This window comes from Rhipicephalus sanguineus, chromosome 1, assembly GCF_013339695.2.
Source record: "Rhipicephalus sanguineus isolate Rsan-2018 chromosome 1, BIME_Rsan_1.4, whole genome shotgun sequence".
Taxonomy (NCBI): Eukaryota; Metazoa; Arthropoda; class Arachnida; order Ixodida; family Ixodidae; genus Rhipicephalus; species Rhipicephalus sanguineus.
This window is the reverse complement of record NC_051176.1, coordinates 231,168,974-231,182,739: the sequence shown is the minus strand read 5'-3', so window position 1 is coordinate 231,182,739 and position 13,766 is coordinate 231,168,974. Positions and strand designations below refer to the sequence as shown.

The window sequence follows — 13,766 nt, the reverse complement described above, 5'->3', positions numbered from 1 at the left end:
TGAACTTTGTTTTCAGGGTACGGGAAAAAAAAGAAGAAAATGCTGCCATTTCTTCACTCAACCGAGTACTACAGCGATGAAGCACTAAGCTTGCAGTGATGCGTGTGCACTGCTGCTGCAGAATCTGCATGTACAACTGTGGGATTGCAGCATGATGTGGGTGGTGGGGCTATTTACTTATTTCCTTCTCGTCACACCTCTTGCACGGGAAGACCAACTCACCGACAGCATGTGAGTTATAAGAAATGACAAGCGACGGTTACACTCTTTTTCACGGTCACTTAAGCTAGTACACTTGAATGTAATGCCAAGAGTTTTAGGAAAGCCAGAAAAAGGCCACTTCTGCCATTCCATTATTCAATTGCAGGTGACAACACAGTTTTATCAACAACAAAAAAAAAGAGGCCTCTTTGTAATAATTAAGTGGACTTTCATTGCGTTTCTAAAACCTGAAAAGTTTGTTTTATAGGTAAAAAGTATCCAGAATGCAATTTTAAGTGTGCTTACAGGAAAAGCTATTTACGTTTCTAATTCTCTTATCAAATCTCATGTATGGGAAGACCAAGCCACTGTCAGCACGCTGATTATAACTAAGGACAAGTGATGGTTAGTTAGGTTCATTTTCATGGCCATTTTCATTTCACAGCAGTTATGGAAGTGGCCAAGGGTGTTTTGGGGCAGCTTCACGAAGCTTCAACATGGGTGAAATAGCGAGATTAAGAAAGGGCTTTTCTTTGACATTCCAGAACATGGTGGGGTTTTTCACAGATGCTGTGCTAATTTCAACTGGAAAATTAGAAAAATAAGCCAGTGCGTTATGCAAAGGTTAATATAATAGCACCCACTTTACATTTATAGGCTCATAAGTCATAAGCTTTTGCTGGTTTCAGTTAGCAATATTTCAATAACTTATTTAGTAATGTGCCACTGCAAAAGTTGTGGAGAATATAAAAAAATAACCTTTTCCGACAAAGAAAACATGTGAAATTTAAGACAGTGCTTTAAAATGCATGCCTATACCGGCGATAATACCAGCAGTCTCACATGTAAACCTCATCATTGTATCTCATGCATGTACAAATAAAGGTCGAGATTCTGACCCATTATAAAAGGAATGAGATAGCACAGTACCCGTGACAGTAGCTATGGCATTTCACAGCAGAGAAAAAAAAACGAAAGCACAGATTCGATTTCTAGCCATAGCAGCTGCATCTTGAGCCTGGCGGAATATAACAGTGCTTGTGTACTGTGCTTTGAATAGATAATAAAGAATCCTAGGTGATCAGACCAAATCCTGAATCATCCACTATAGCATCCCTCATAATTTACTGTGCAGCTGAGGCAGGCTAGAGGGACTGACAACCACAAAGAACATCTTATGAGATGGCACTGGAATGAAAAGGCTAACAATTACAGTGACAGAATCTACCATGCTGTTCCCAATTATGCAGTAATTGTAACGTGAAACTGGCAGAGAAATGTGCAAAGTACAGTATTGTAGAGAACTCTTTGTACTTTCGAAGACATTCAGATATCCGAATGAAGCTTATTCAGCGGACCATACTTGCTTCATTTTATTGACCAACTTCTTGCATATGAGCAGCCAATGGTCCTTTTTATAATAAAGTGTCTGGGTTGTCTTGTAGCTTTTATTGAAGAAATAATTCAACCATTAAGAAAACATAACCTATCAGCACTTGTACTATATATAGGTTCTCCTCCTTTGTCCTGTCCTTTTCTGCACTGTTAAAACGAACGTATACCAATTAGCCCACATCCTGACGCTTCCACAGTACATAACCTGCAGAAACATCACACAATTTGATGTACAGAATATTACTTTCCTACATAAGGATGCACTAGTCTGCAAAGTGCCTTCACGAGTTCCCAACATCGGTTATTTCTATAAAAGAGCAGCTGCTCTGCTTTGAGCAGCTCCTTGTTTGATTCTATTACCAACAAGTCCAATGTATGTGAGCTATATTATTGAACATCAGCACCTAGGCCTTCTAACACAGCCATCTAGGAACAGTGCTAAAAACAGAGACCAAAAACTAAAAAATAACTTTGCAAAAGACCTCTCACCTTAACACTTAGGTATAAATATGCTAACATGTGAACAGTAACACAAATATACAATACATTAAACAAATGAATTTATAACACAATCACAAATAACTTATATTTATTGACAGCAAAAGGTAAATGCTCTTCACCGAAAGACTTTTCGGTTATCACAGCATGGTGATACATGAAAGAACAACACGTTTGAACATGAACAATAAGATGAACATTTTGAATATTATACATGGGTGATGCAGACCATCCTTTAAATGTACAAAAAAAAGATGGGGGGGAGGGGGAACAGGGGGAAAGGCATACATAACAAAGCAAGGCTCAACGTCTTTCTGGGGTGGCTATTCAGTGAAGTCATCAAAAATATTATTTGGGTCAACACTGAAATACATGTGCGCTTCTGAATCGTCAATGTCTTCAATTCCAGCTTCAATTTCTCTAACTCTTTCTTCATGAGCCACTGGGTCATACGGCAAGATCTGTGCTGGACGCTCATAACCTGAATGTGGATGAAAAGGAAACAAATCACAGTATGAGTTGTTGCATGAGTGAAGCATGAGGTGTTTCACAAATGCTTTGTGTGCAACTCCTGCCTTACAGCATAAAAAAAATTCAACCAGTTCCGCTTCGCGGACACTGATGAAACAGCGAAGCTGGTGACCTTCCCTTCGTCAGGCTAACACATTTCTATGTTTTGCAAGACTTTCAGATATGTTGTATCACTGCTCTTTATTGAACGCTCTTTGTTAAGCTTTGAGGTGGTAGTAATGATGCAAAACTAACGGTGAATCGACTATCGATAGCATCGAGAGTTTTTTGTTAAACTACTGATAGTGTAAAGAAACTATCGCTAGTACTACTCTCGGCAAACTATCGATAGTTTTATCGATAATACAATTGACAGTACCGTCGGTGCTATGAATAATTATGCTGTTGCTGGCCGGCAATATTGCCAAAAAGCATCTGCGATAGCCTACTATCAGCAATACTTAGTTTACTTAATTTATGAGCAATTTTTTAACGTAATAAACATTATTTCAGCAGTGAAAATGCTGGAATATGTCTATCAATAAATTCATATTCAAAAGTAACCACTTACACCTTACAATTAACAAATGTAGTTCTTGATATTTTTATTTTGAAATCACAAAATGCAATATAAATTTGAAGCCACACAGTACCGTCAAATGGTAACGATCTCGTTTCCTGTACACCTGAACAATTCAACTTAATTGTCATGTGTCAGCCAAGAATTCTGGTGAAGGAGTGCAAGCAGGTCAACTTTCGTGCCTTGCAGCCTGCTCCTCCTGCTACCACACACATGGGGAACTAAGTTTATGCTTCAATGAGTTCGCGCGGTTGATTTCATATTGTCGGTAGTACTCAAACATCTTATTGATGGCGCTATCGATAGTTTTCTTTACCATTGACAGTTCGATAGGGATTGAACTACTGATAGTTCTGCATCACTAGGTGGTAGTATAGTTTTATCGCATCTTGACCGTACCACTCTTATACACAGGTTTGCGAAGAAGCTTCAACTGTTGCCTTTTTCATTTTTGGTGGACCAGTGGTGAGTAGTGGGACCTACCTAATTTGTGTGGCACATACCAGTTTGAGGACGAGTTTTCTTTTTAATTTTTTTGTAAACCAGTAATGAGTAGTGGGATTTACCCAATTTCTGTGGCGCATATTATTTGATGACGAGTTTTCTTTTTAATTTTAAGTGAACCAGTAGTGAGTAGTGGGATTTACCCAATTTCTGTGGCACATACCCATTTGATGACGAGTTTTCGTCTTGATTTTTAGTGAACCAGTAGCGAGTAGTGGGATTTACTCAATTTCTGTGGCACATACCTGTTTATGATCAGCATAACCACGGTCCCGGATACGAAAGCCTCGACTAAGAACAGCTTTGCTGTTAAAACTACTGTTGTCCGGACTCAGTATAGATTAGACAAGGCAGTATGATTATGTGACATGCAACATATACAGCAAACAGAAATGCGCTCCTGAAATGTGAGTGCTTTAAGCTCAAAGCAGATGCCGTACACAGTATTTTTGAAGGCTTTCTAGCTTCCTTACTTGTCCAAGCTAAAAGACTAGCTTCACACAGTAACACAGTGTTGTTCACTGACACAATGGCTGCTTGTAGTTACCACCTAATATGTGCTTTATGACGGAAACTGTATTGCCCCGTCATTAACCAGGTAGACTACTGCAAGGGGATGTGTAGCTAGCACAGATAAAAATTTCCTCCCAAAGGAGCCTTTAAAATGTTTTTTACACCATGTCCGATTTACCAAGGTTTATTATTTCATTCATATCACCAGTTTTGCCTCATTTACTGCTAGTACAAAATGAATTATCCACTGTGGCGGCTCAGTGTCTACAGTGTTCAGTTAATAAGCACAGGATTTAAGGTTCCAACACCTTCCCCTAAGGCACACTCAACAGCTTTATTTTACGATGTTAAACATTATGAATGAATAAATATATACAAAAATTTCGAACAGAAAGCAAGAGTACTCATATGTAAGGTATGCATACTGCTTAGAATGAACATTTACATGTGCTACTACGGCTCGTGAAAAGCTGCTCAACGTGCAGGGAACTTGGCTTGCATCTCTATGGGAGGTGTAAGCCACTAGAATAAATGGATAGTTTAGAGGAAAGGCATGTGGAAACACTATTCAGCAGCTGGGTTAATGAGAATTTCTTGAGTGAGAATGTGACTTAGTGGACCAGGCCCATCACCCACAGCTGCGAGGACTAATTTTGCACACTGAAATAAATGTTAGAGAGGTGCCTTCCCTGCGCAATCGTGCGGTGCCGGCTGTCTCAGCACGGCCGACTGCTACGCTTTCAAGGCCAGTGCCACCTATGCCACCTTCTATCCCTATATGAAACCTTCAATCAGCCCCAAACATTTGATATAAAAGCTGAATATAGGAAATTATCAAAAAATGAAACCACAAAGTTTAAAATACTATTGAGCCAGCAATAATATCACAATGCTGTAATTTTCATCTAACAGCATATCTAAAGCAGACAAAATTAATGTAATGTACACCTTCTGGCAGTGGCGTAAATCCGGAAGAACCACAAGGGCGATGGCGGCCATTTTGTTTTTCGTAAATATAGGTTTTATTTTTAATTATGTAAAATGGAAATCGTGCTTTCAAATAAAAATGAAAACGAGCATGTGCCTCGGCGCCGGGCCAGAAAGCTTTACCTAACAGCACTGAGCAGCCAATTTCTAGAAAGCATATATTTATAGCTAATATGCCATTTGCAGTGATGCTACCGAGGACTTCTGATTTGGAGCAATTTTTGGAGCAGCAAAATTTCCGTTTTGGAGCACTTTGGAGCAGCAAAATTTTCATCTTGGAGCACTTTGGAGCAGATAATTTTGCATCTGGGAGCACTATGGAGCAGCGAATTTTACATCCTGGAGTGCACTACAGAAGCATATTGCAATAACATCCAAGCACCGGAATATTACTATGGGAGGCTCTTATGAAGGCTAGAAATATTTCGATTCATTGCAAATCTCATGGAAAAAATTATCTCAGGAGAACTCCATACTTCACTCCCTAATGAAAAAATAAGGGCTCATGAAGTTGAGTGTTCTGAATTAACCTCTTCGGCGATTATTTTCGACACTAGCAAATAAACAGAATACCAGATCAATAAAATTGCACTTTATGAAATAAAACTCTAAGTACATCTATGTGGTTATCAGCAGACATTGTAGACAAACGCCGCGATGTACAGCAGTGCCTCAATGCCAAAGAGCCACACTGTCCCTAATGCATTCCCTTAAGGAAACTCCAAGGCGAAAGCCAGGTTCTTTTTCTTCTCGATCGACGGGTTGATCCTCCCCCTCCTTCTCTGCAAGCTATCTGCACCTCACCTAGTTTTGCGCTAGCTCCATGATCGGCGCGCCGATTACGGAAGCAGTGTAAAGCGATGATGTCGTGATGGCGTCATCACGTGACATAGATATATGACAAGATATATGACGTGATGATGATGCCATCACATGATTATTTTTTGCATCAATCGATTGACGCCACCGACGGTCAATTTTCGTGTTTGATAAAGCATCTGATGCTTTCGCATTAATATTGCGTATTGAACGTTAACAACCTGGCCTTACATACTAAACTGTCCTCCACCATGTCACCTCCTTGCCATGCGCGAAACAGCTTCGCTTATCATCCACTTCACAGAGTGAAATGGCTCCTCAACTTTTTTTAAAATGTTTATTGTGATAACAATTATATGGACGCTTTCCGCGGATTTTTGCCGTCGCCATTGGCGTAATTTTCTGTATAAAGACCAAATTAATAACATCACGCGCATTCTAGCTGCGGGTAAAAGCTCGCGAGCACTGGCGACGAACGCAGCTGAAGCGGAGATTAAGCTAGCCGGCCGTCTGTCTCTGTCGCACGGACAGCGCATGAGATAACATCTTCCCACGTGCGGGCCTGCCGTCGATTGCTCATCAAACAGAGAGGAAACGCCCCGCCCGTCTTTCGTAAAGAGCATGAAAGGACGCCAGGGGAGCAGGGGGGGGACACCGCATCATTCGAAGGGCGCAGTCGCTTGCACGTGCGCCATCTCAAGGCGACGGCTCGTAAACGTGCTGTGCTCTCAACGCTTACTTCGTGTTTAGAGAACTCAGAGCAAGAAAACGCTTCGGTTCCTGGAGCGGCCATATTCCCTTAAACCAGCGTTTTCTTGAGTTACGCGAGATCGGATCCAAAAGAGTTAGCTGCTAGTCTTACTTCGTTTCACTATACAATTTTTTGGTATCGCATTCATTGCTTCGCTCTTAAGCGAAACTGAGTTTTTTTAACCGTTAGCTATTGACCCCCGAAAGCGAGGGGCGGACGTGCAACATGGCGTAGCCGCTTCACTGTAGGCCGTCAGCGACGGGCCCGCTACTGAGAGCTGCGCATTTGCCGCTGCTCCGACCAGGAGATATGATTTTACTAATGAGATGACATTTTAAAAAAAAGCAAGCAAAACATTCGAATTGGAACCCTAGCACGTGAGCTCGAAATGGCAGGGCCTTTTAGGGGGTATTTACCGCAGAGTGATTAGAAACTCGGACGTGCTGGCGGAAGGAATTACGAAAAAGCTGTTCTGGATCAAGATCCATGGATAAAGTATATCTGAGGAAAAGTGTCAACGCGTTTCCACCGTTCGCGTGCTCCCATAAACGCGAAGCAAAGGAAAATTCGATATTGTCCCATATATCTACTGCGAGCGATCCCAGATTTCATTCCGCGATGTCCGGAAACAGAAGCGACAGACATTTTAGCGGCACTCATGTAGTTATTACTGAACATTGCTTTCCTTACGTGCCGTGCGACGCTTGAATCGAGCTATCAGCAGCGTTTCTGGAACAGACGACGACCGCCGATGAATCGCGTCGCACTTTCTCGCTACCGATAGGCCTAGACGTCACGAGCCTCTGCGGAGAGCGCGTTTTGCTGTCGAGCCGACTTCCAGAACAGAAGCTACGTCGGCACCGTGCATGGCATCGTGGCTTACTCGGAACGCACGCGCGAGCGCTATTTATTCAGCTGAATAATTCTTGGTCCATGATTGCGACTTTATTGGCAGCCCCAAGATCGAGCTGCACATGTTCTGACGCGCCGGCTGTGCGATTGCCGGTGATAGACGCTCCCAAACCCGAGACTTTGGCGCAGTTTGGCACAAATTTCGTCGATATTATCAGGATGGCGCAGTAAATACAATTTGGCGCACTTTGGCGCAGTTGGCGCAGGAGTGGAATCACTGCATTTGGGGTAAACCATCAAATGAAAAAACTTGGACTTTTTTGTTGTAACATGTAAACGTACTGCTTTTTAACTTCACCTCAGTCCCCATCGTGTGCCGTAATATCCTGAGCAAGCCCCCCCCCCCCCATTTTACGGTGAAAGATAATCCGACAAGATTTGAAAGGGGGGGGGGGGAGGGTTGCTTGGTCACGGATCAAAATTCAAGATTGCGGGGTAAGAGCCATGCGTGTTTCCAATGAAACGCATTATTGAATAGGCATGCATTCACTGTCGTTATTAGCCCTGGTCAAGCCAATAAAACAGTGAATGATGCAGCGAAAATGGCAGGAGGGCGGGGGGGGGGCACCTGCTCGGTCATTGGCGGATATTTCAAATCACCAGAAAAAAGGAGGGGGCGCTTGCTTGGGATTTTACAGTACACCTGTTAGGCATAGCCTCCCACGATTTACCCCTCGAATCTTTCTTGTGAAGAATGTTTACGTTCACCGGTGATTGTTTTTTAAATCACACAATCATGGTGGAGGGATTCATACATAATTGTCAATGGCTTGCAACAAATCATCGACATAAATAACGGTAGATGATCGGGATTCTTTATTTACTTTGAATTTTAAAGCGTAGCGTAATGAACATTTGTGACACGTCAGAAGCAACCCGCAGCATTTCAGGAACCTTGTGCTCTCAGTACCTCTTGAAACAGAAAGCAGACTTCACTTTTGTACTTCGTTTCTACTCTTAAGAAGGGCTTCAGATCTCAGAGTTGATTTTTTACCAAGTGCGCGACACTTAACTGTCAAGGAATTAAAATATGATGCTCGAAAGACAAATCTCAAAGGGGGACACTTACAAGTGGTGTCCCTCCCAGCTTGAACACAAGGGGGGTCAGGACCCTCCTGACCCCCCCTATGATTAATGCCACTGCCTTCTGGAATACACTGCTAATATGTAAATGGGAATTTTGCAAAACACAATGACATATGGATACCACTGCTTTTCCTAACCCAGTAGCATGTTTGTGTGTGTTCATCTCAATCTGTTACACCATGCAGAAAGAAATGACATGCATAGGGGCCCAGTCTGGATGTGCTCATATTCAATCATCTCAAACTTGACAACTAAAAGTTGGGAAAAAAAGGGCAAAAAAAAAAAAAAGAGAGAGAGAGAGGCACACTTCTCACACAGTATTTTTAGAATTTAGCATCTTAGACCTGCCTAAAAATATTATGCGTGAACCTTGATGAGCTAAAATGTTCACTGATGATCATCTGTACACACATAACAGCCAACTAGTTTTTAACAGCGGAGCTGTTTAAGCTGGAGGTAAGGCTGTTGATGTCCGCACAAAACTCGGTGGCTATGCGCCACAGAAACCGGGTATGTGCCAAACAGCTCCTAGCATAGCATAACCATGCATAACAAGGGGGTGGGAAAAGGAATGAGGGTGGGGAAGAGTGATGTGAGGAGGAAGGAAAGGAGGGTAGAGGGTAAAGCATGGTGTAGCCTTATATAGTAGAGTTCAGCAAGGGGATGGGAAAGGAAATTGAGGGTAAGGACTGATGTTAGGGCGAGGACAAGGGAAAGGGTAAACCATAGCATGACCATGTACAGTATACCATAGCAAGGGGTGGGAAAGAGGAGTGAGGGTTAGGAGGAGGGAAAGGAAGAGAGGGCAATATATAAAGAGGCAAAGAAAGAAAAATGAAAAAAGAAGATTATGACGAAGAAAAATTAAGAAAGATTCAATCTGCGTTCGCCAGGTGGCACCGCTTGCTTGCCAGCTCCACTGTTTACTCGGACTACACAGATCAGGAACTGGCTTTAACTTTTTTTTTTTTTTTTAAGAACACTTGCGACACTGCCTGACAGCATGAGAGGAACCTCAAATTAAAAAAATAGCTCAATCTGAAAGCAACAAGGATTAAGGTATGTTGCCACCCTTGAAAACGACGTTTTTCTAAAAAAAAAAAAGCGAATTTCACTTTTTGATATCCTAAGAATCTACAGACATCCAGAATTGTGCTGCAGCAAAAATGATGTCTCTATGTGCTTCTCTTCGAGAGTTAGTATGTTGGTTTTTACAAGTACGGGTAGACCTCCCTGAAACCGAAACTGACATTTTGTGAAGAAGAAACGTTAATTTCAATCAGTAGAACAAGCTTATATTTGTGCTCAAATACGCATGATACATGCAGATTAGTTTGTGATGAAATATACAAAAATTTAATAAGATTGAGCAATGGTAATTGAAACCATTTTTTATTCAAATTGCGAAAATTGCCACGTGGGTGCACACGAAAGGGCATCGTGTTTACACTGCATTGACGTGTTGTACTATCATTGTGAAAGCTATTTTTTCGTCAATACAGTGTCCTAGATTGTTGTCTTACAGAATATAACAAGATATGGCTAAGTTCCGAGTGAAACAGAGGCTGAAACGCAAAGTGTGAAAAGCTGGTGTGCCTAAAACCGAGTGAAAGTACATGATGATACGAGCACAGGAGAGGTTTTTACAAAGACATCCTGAACAAACTGAAGCCTGGCTATGCAGACTTCTTTTCAGACAATATGTTTTGACGAAATGAGTCTGCGGAAAAACCCAAAATGCGAATGAATGCTTCAATGGGATGATCTGGCAGCGTGTCTGTAAAGATGTCTATGTAGGCCCGCACACTGTTTTGTTTGGATTATAAGATTGTATATGTCAGTTCAACAATGGAAGTGGTGGCATGCTGGATATCTTAAGGGAGGCGGGTGTCGATCCTGCCTACTACACTACAGTAGCTTGCCTCAGCAGGGACCGAACTTGCTTGAAGAACGCCTGCCACCAGTCGACGGCTGATGAAAAACAAGCCCAAAAAAAACTAGGAGCTGCTAAACAATCTCACGGTGAACTCGTGGCAGCTAAGGAAGGTTCTAGTTATGAGCTTGTCGGTTTTTAGTGTCCCACAACCTTCCAATGATGTATATAACACGTTTCGAAAACTTCTTTCTTGTTTTTCTCAAAACTTCATTTTCAGTTGTTTTTTGTTGGGCAAAAAGTCATAACTTTTGAATGAACCAATATTTTGTGATGAAACTTCCCATGCTTCTTTATGAAACATTAATCTGTGCAATGAACTAGGATAATTGAAAACCACGAGTAACTTTTGATGTTATAAGGTTGCAACTGAAATTCAACTGCCCGAAATTATACAATTTTATGTTTTTCGGCTATACTACACTTAATATTGACAGCACAAAGATTCTAGTTCATTGCACAGCCTGCATGTACACCTACATTGCTGCCAGGCCATTTTTGTTTTGCATCACAGGATCGGTACCTATGACTCTTCACGTGATGGGCATATTTTGGGTAATTTCAGTAATTAAATTGAGATTAGTTACACTTTTTCTGCCTAACATACTTGAAATGTCTTTTTAAACAGCCCTTCCTAAGGCAGACGCAAAACAATCAGTTTAGGACCAAAATTAAAGATTTCCAAAAAGGTGGCAATATACCCTAAAAGAAAGCACAAGCAAGAAACAGCAAGAACAAAGCAAACCTGTGTAGAGTGGGTCTTTGAAAGCTTTGCAGGCTCTGACTATCTCGTTCTCATCATCACTCACATCAATATGATCCAGTTCATAGTGAATGTACTGCACCTGCAACAATGTCAACGCAATTAGATTTGGCAGATGTCCACATCGTTCACATGTGCCAATAACTATATACAAGCTGCACATGAGACCTTTACCAGGTAGTATATCTGGAAATGGCATTTAACATTTCACTGGTCTATGCTATACTGATAAGGGGAAAAAAGATTATCCCTTAATACCCTAGTGTTTAAGATTAATTATGCACACCAAAGTAACTTCTTTATATATCTAACGAAGCCAGACTGCTGTCTACAGTGCAAGGTATGACAAAAGTATTCACATTTCAAGCAATATTTGCTTTGCAAATTACCATAGTATATATTCATACTTAGTAAATATACTGCATGATGACACAACATGCCTTGTAGAACATGTAATTTTTTTGAAGATAGGTTATGAAAAGAAATATACATTAATTTGAGGAAAATTTAATTCAAGGCAAATAAGGTTAAAAGAAAATCAAAGAAAAGCCTATCCTTTGCAAATACCCTAGGGTTACGAATTCAAGTATTAGTGGTAAATATCTTGTCTAAGTTTATACAAAACAGCAAATAACTCTTGTGTGCACAAATCTGGTTGCTGAAAAGAGGACAGGCACTGAATTACATGGATAGTAATAGTTGATTGATTGAATTTGAAGGGGACTGTAAAATATATTATTACTGGAGGTGTGGGAATATTCCGAAGTTTCGAATATCAATCTAATATTACGTTTGTAATATTTGTATTTGATTTGAAAACTGCGTATTCGAAAAATGTCGAATATTAGATTGCATATTTTATCGAAAGAAACTTTCCATCTTATACAACAAGATACTCGCCGCATCTTTGCACTGTCAGGAGCAGTGCTAGCACAAGGAAACCTCACTGAGTCTGGGCAAATGCAAGCACATCTTACAGCATGTGTCCCAGCACTGATGAAGCCAGCTTAGTGAGTGATATGCTGCAGCAGGCATTGATTTAATATAAAGCTGCACTAGTTTTCGCTAACAGCGTGCGCACGCATTGAGGAAAACTGGATGAGTCAGCCATCCGCTGTGCCACAGTGTCAGCCGTTGTATGTGCTCCCTGCGGTACTTCCGAGATGGTATAGGACACAGTCATGTGAGCAAACAGAAGTTTTTTCTTTTTTCCGCACTATGGTAAAAAAGGTAGAAAAGGCCTTGTAGTGGGAACTCTTGGCGATATTTACTATAGCGTCATCACATATATTTCTTTGTTGGTAGCAGCAGCGCATGTCAGGAGATGCAAATTTATTTGTGGTGGTTACTATGCAGTTAGCGGGTTTCCGGCAGCGTCTTTACAATCTGCTTTTTTCATAGTGCCTTGGCACATGCTCCCTTCCCCTTGTGGAAAAGTTTCTAAACATTTTGGGTGGTATGGTCCCCGCACACCACTCCATCTCGGAGGCTTTTCTTCTGGCGATACCGAATGACCACGCATAACTCCGCCCCCCAACCAAAGTGTTTTCAGCGGCAGAGGGCAGACTCATCGAATGCACACCACACAGAGGCATATCTCGCGTGAGGCATCGTCTCAAGCCAGAGCCGTATATTCCTTCGGAGAGTTCGGCGGAGGGGCGGAGCCAACAACCATCCAAATTTAGCGGCGGCGCGGCGCTGTCCGCCATTTTGTGCCGCGGCACTGTAAGCTCGCGTTGGCGTGCGCCCGCAACGCTCCGTCTCTGGCGAACCCTTTCTTCAGCGAGTTAAGGGGCTGATATACTCTAGTGTAACGTCGACGCGCGCGCACGCTCGGCACAGTGACGCTACCCTAACAAACGTGCAGCACTCTATAGGCCAACGCGCGATGCGACTGACGCGCCAAGCGTCCGTCAACGCGCCCCGGCTGCAGCCGGCGACGTTATCCAGACTGAACTGCGTCTGTGTCTCTACGTGAAGAAGGGACGCGTAGTGCGTCGCGCAAGTGGGAGTATAGAGGTATAGAGTGCTCTGTTTTCGCGTCAACGTAACGTGACGAACCTAGCGTCGCCAACTCCGGCCGCCGCGGGCTGACGCGAACGCACGTCGGAGTATAACAGAGCCTTTAGAGCAGCCTACGTCGCTGCAAGCCCCCATTGCGACGTCCGTGCAGGTCCACGATGTTCCACGCAGCCGACACGTGCACGAACAGCAGCAAAGACACACCAGGTCGGTCACAGAGGAAGCATAAATGCCGACAGCGACGTCACGGGTACAGCATCACGAGAAACCTCGGCACGAAATGGCGTCGGCG

At 42.4% G+C, this 13,766-nt stretch overlaps 1 protein-coding gene across 1 annotated transcript in view; it reads right to left on the bottom strand.

Moving 5' to 3' along the window:
- Positions 1–2,168: 2,168 nt before the first annotated feature.
- LOC119374170 (putative ATP-dependent RNA helicase TDRD12) overlaps positions 2,169–13,766 on the bottom strand; it is a 177,804-nt gene continuing 166,206 nt past the window's right edge. The window contains exons 32-33 of the mRNA XM_037644234.2: positions 11,435–11,534; positions 2,169–2,575 (exon numbers count right to left, since the gene is read on the bottom strand). Of these exons, the coding sequence (XP_037500162.1) occupies positions 2,418–2,575; positions 11,435–11,534 (258 nt within the window). The 3' untranslated portion in view covers positions 2,169–2,417. The remainder of the gene's footprint in view (positions 2,576–11,434; positions 11,535–13,766) is intronic.